The sequence below is a fragment of the Oncorhynchus kisutch genome, linkage group LG18, assembly GCF_002021735.2.
Source record: "Oncorhynchus kisutch isolate 150728-3 linkage group LG18, Okis_V2, whole genome shotgun sequence".
NCBI lineage: Eukaryota > Metazoa > Chordata > Actinopteri > Salmoniformes > Salmonidae > Oncorhynchus > Oncorhynchus kisutch.
In genome coordinates, this window is record NC_034191.2 from 13,024,356 (window position 1) to 13,027,319 (window position 2,964).

The 2,964-nt window shown below is 45.4% G+C and overlaps 1 protein-coding gene across 1 annotated transcript in view; it reads left to right on the forward strand.

Annotated features, from left to right (window-relative positions):
- The first annotated feature begins 275 nt into the window (after nucleotides 1-275).
- The window catches only part of tyr (tyrosinase), a 9,221-nt gene continuing 6,532 nt past the window's right edge, over nucleotides 276-2,964 (forward strand). The window contains exon 1 of the mRNA XM_031795775.1: nucleotides 276-1,235. Within this exon, the coding sequence (XP_031651635.1) occupies nucleotides 402-1,235 (834 nt within the window). The 5' untranslated portion in view covers nucleotides 276-401. The remainder of the gene's footprint in view (nucleotides 1,236-2,964) is intronic.

Genomic DNA, 2,964 nt, shown 5'->3' on the forward strand with positions numbered 1-2,964 from the left:
GCTGTGAGATGGGCTATTATGTGAGAGTTCCTCACAAGTTGGAACCACTTCACTCTCTCACCCCAGATCATGCACACACATTCCAGGCCGGCTAGGCCTGGGGGAACAGGGATGTGGTCAGCTGGTCTCGAGACAGAATGAGGCTCAACTATATTATCCCAAGCATGTGATGGTATGGGGAGGGAAGCAGAGAGGGGAGAGAGAGGGTGTGGGCAAGTGGAAGTTATATTGTGAGTTAACATTATTCTTTCTTTTCCCCAGACTCTGCGTTACTGACTTATACCACTTGTGACCTGGCTGGACCTGCTGTGTGACTATAGCCGGCTGCAGTCGCTTCTTTGCCGTGTGCTTTGGTTAGTCTGGCTGTGTAGTGAGCTCTTGGGTGTGGTAGTTGGTCAGTCATGGTTCTTCTGGTTGTGTTGGGTAGCCTGCTCCAGATGTTGTTCCTGCGGTCGTGTGTGGGCCAGATCCCCCGGCCTTGCGCCAACACAGAGGCGCTCCGTACCAAGCAGTGCTGCCCGGTGTGGGAGGGGGACGGGTCGGCCTGTGGAGCCACGTCGGGCCGAGGGTTCTGTCAGGACGTGACGGTATCGGAAGAGCCCCACGGGCCACAGTACCCACACACTGGGATAGACGACCGAGAACGGTGGCCGCTGGCCTTCTACAACCGCACATGCCAGTGTGCAGGTAACTACGGGGGTTTTGACTGTGGGGAGTGCAGGTTCGGCTACTTCGGCCCCGGCTGTGCCGAGCAGCGGGAGTCCGTGAGGAGGAACTTCCTCTCGCTGTCGGTGTCGGAACAACAGCGGTTCATCGCCTACCTGAACTTGGCCAAGAACACCGTCACCGCTGACTACGTCATTGTCACAGGAACTCGCGCTGAGATGGGTACAAATGGGGAGAACCCAATGTTTTCCGACGTGAGTGTATATGACCTGTTTGTGTGGATGCACTACTACGTGTCCAGGGACACATTGCTTGGGGGGCCAGGAAATGTTTGGCCGGACATAGACTTTGCACACGAGTCGGCGGCGTTCCTGCCATGGCACCGAGTGTATCTGCTGCACTGGGAGCACGAGATCAGGAAGATGACTGGGGATTTTAACTTCACTATCCCATACTGGGACTGGCGGGATGCAACAGACTGTACGGTGTGCACAGACAACCTGATGGGTGGGCGGAGCCTGCTGAACCCCAACCTCATCAGCCCAGGCTCTGTGTTCTCTTCATGGAAGGTAAACAAACACATGTGACACAGGTAGAGTGATGTGAACAGTAGTGTGTGTGTGTGTGTGTGTGTGTGTGTGTGTGTGTGTGTGTGTGTGTGTGTGTGTGTGTGTGTGTGTGTGTGTGTGTGTGTGTGTGTGTGTGTGTGCGTGTGTGCGTGCACCATGTGACATCACTGAATCATCATGAGCCAAGAGTCTGGAGCTGTTATACACATTGATCCCAGTGATGACTACTCCTAACTAGGGCCAATCCCTGGGCCCGGGCCCACCAACATTACAGTATGAGGTCACATTCTAAACCGCTCATCTAGACAAGTGCCTGAGATAGCAAATAATACCTCTCAACCAAAGCCTCCTTCTTATGTGATTTGAGACCCAGAGAGTTCTGCTTAATTCAGAGCAGAGGAATGAAAGGGGAAACAGAGACTGGAGAGGGACTATTGTTCAGCAGTCCGTGTCTGTAGTCAGTGTATAGTCTGTCTATAGTCAGTCTATAGTCTGTCTATAGTCTGTTTATAGTCAGTCTATAGTCTGTCTATAGTCAGTCTATAGTCTGTTTATAGTCTGTCTATAGTCTGTTTATAGTCTGTCTATAGTCTGTCTATAGTCTGTCTATAGTCTGTGTATAGTCTGTCTATAGTCTGTTTATAGTCAGTCTATAGTCTGTTTATAGTCAGTCTATAGTCTGTTTATAGTCTGTTTATAGTCTGTTTATAGTCTGTCTATAGTCTGTTTATAGTCAGTTTATAGTCTGTTTATAGTCAGTGTATAGTCAGTGTATAGTCTGTCTAGTCTGTCTATAGTCAGTCTATAGTCTGTTTATAGTCTGTCTATAGTCTGTTTATAGTCTGTCTATAGTCTGTTTATAGTCTGTTTATAGTCCGTCTATAGTCTGTTTATAGTCAGTGTATAGTCAGTGTATAGTCTGTCTTTGGTCTGTTTATAGTCAGTCTATAGTCTGTCTATAGTCTGTTTATAGTCAGTCTATAGTCTGTTTATAGTCAGTGTATAGTCAGTGTATAGTCTGTCTATAGTCTGTCTATAGTCAGTCTATAGTCTGTTTATAGTCTGTCTATAGTCTGTTTATAGTCTGTCTATAGTCTGTTTACAGTCAGTCTATAGTCTGTTTATAGTCTGTCTATAGTCTGTTTATAGTCAGTGTATACTCAGTGTATAGTCTGTCTATAGTCAGTCTATAGTCTGTCTATAGTCAGTCTATAGTCTGTTTATAGTCTGTCTATAGTCTGTTTATAGTCAGTGTATAGTCAGTGTATAGTCTGTCTATAGTCTGTCTATAGTCTGTTTATAGTCTGTTTATAGTCAGTGTATAGTCAGTGTATAGTCTGTCTATAGTCTGTCTATAGTCTGTCTATAGTCTGTCTATAGTCTGTTTATAGTCAGTGTATAGTCTGTTTATAGTCAGTCTATAGTCTGTTTATAGTCTGTCTATAGTCTCTCTATAGTCTGTCTATAGTCTATTAATAGTCTGTGTATAGTCAGTCTATAGTCTGTTTATAGTCTGTCTATAGTCTGTCTATAGTCTGTTTATAGTCTGTTTATAGTCTGTGTATAGTCTGTCTATAGTCTGTCTATATTCTGTCTATAGTCTGTTTATAGTCTGTCTATAGTCTGTCTATAGTCTGTTTATAGTCTGTCTATAGTCTGTTTATAGTCTGTTTATAGTCTGTCTATAGTCTGTGCACAGTCTGTGTATAGTGGGGGATCTCTGACACAG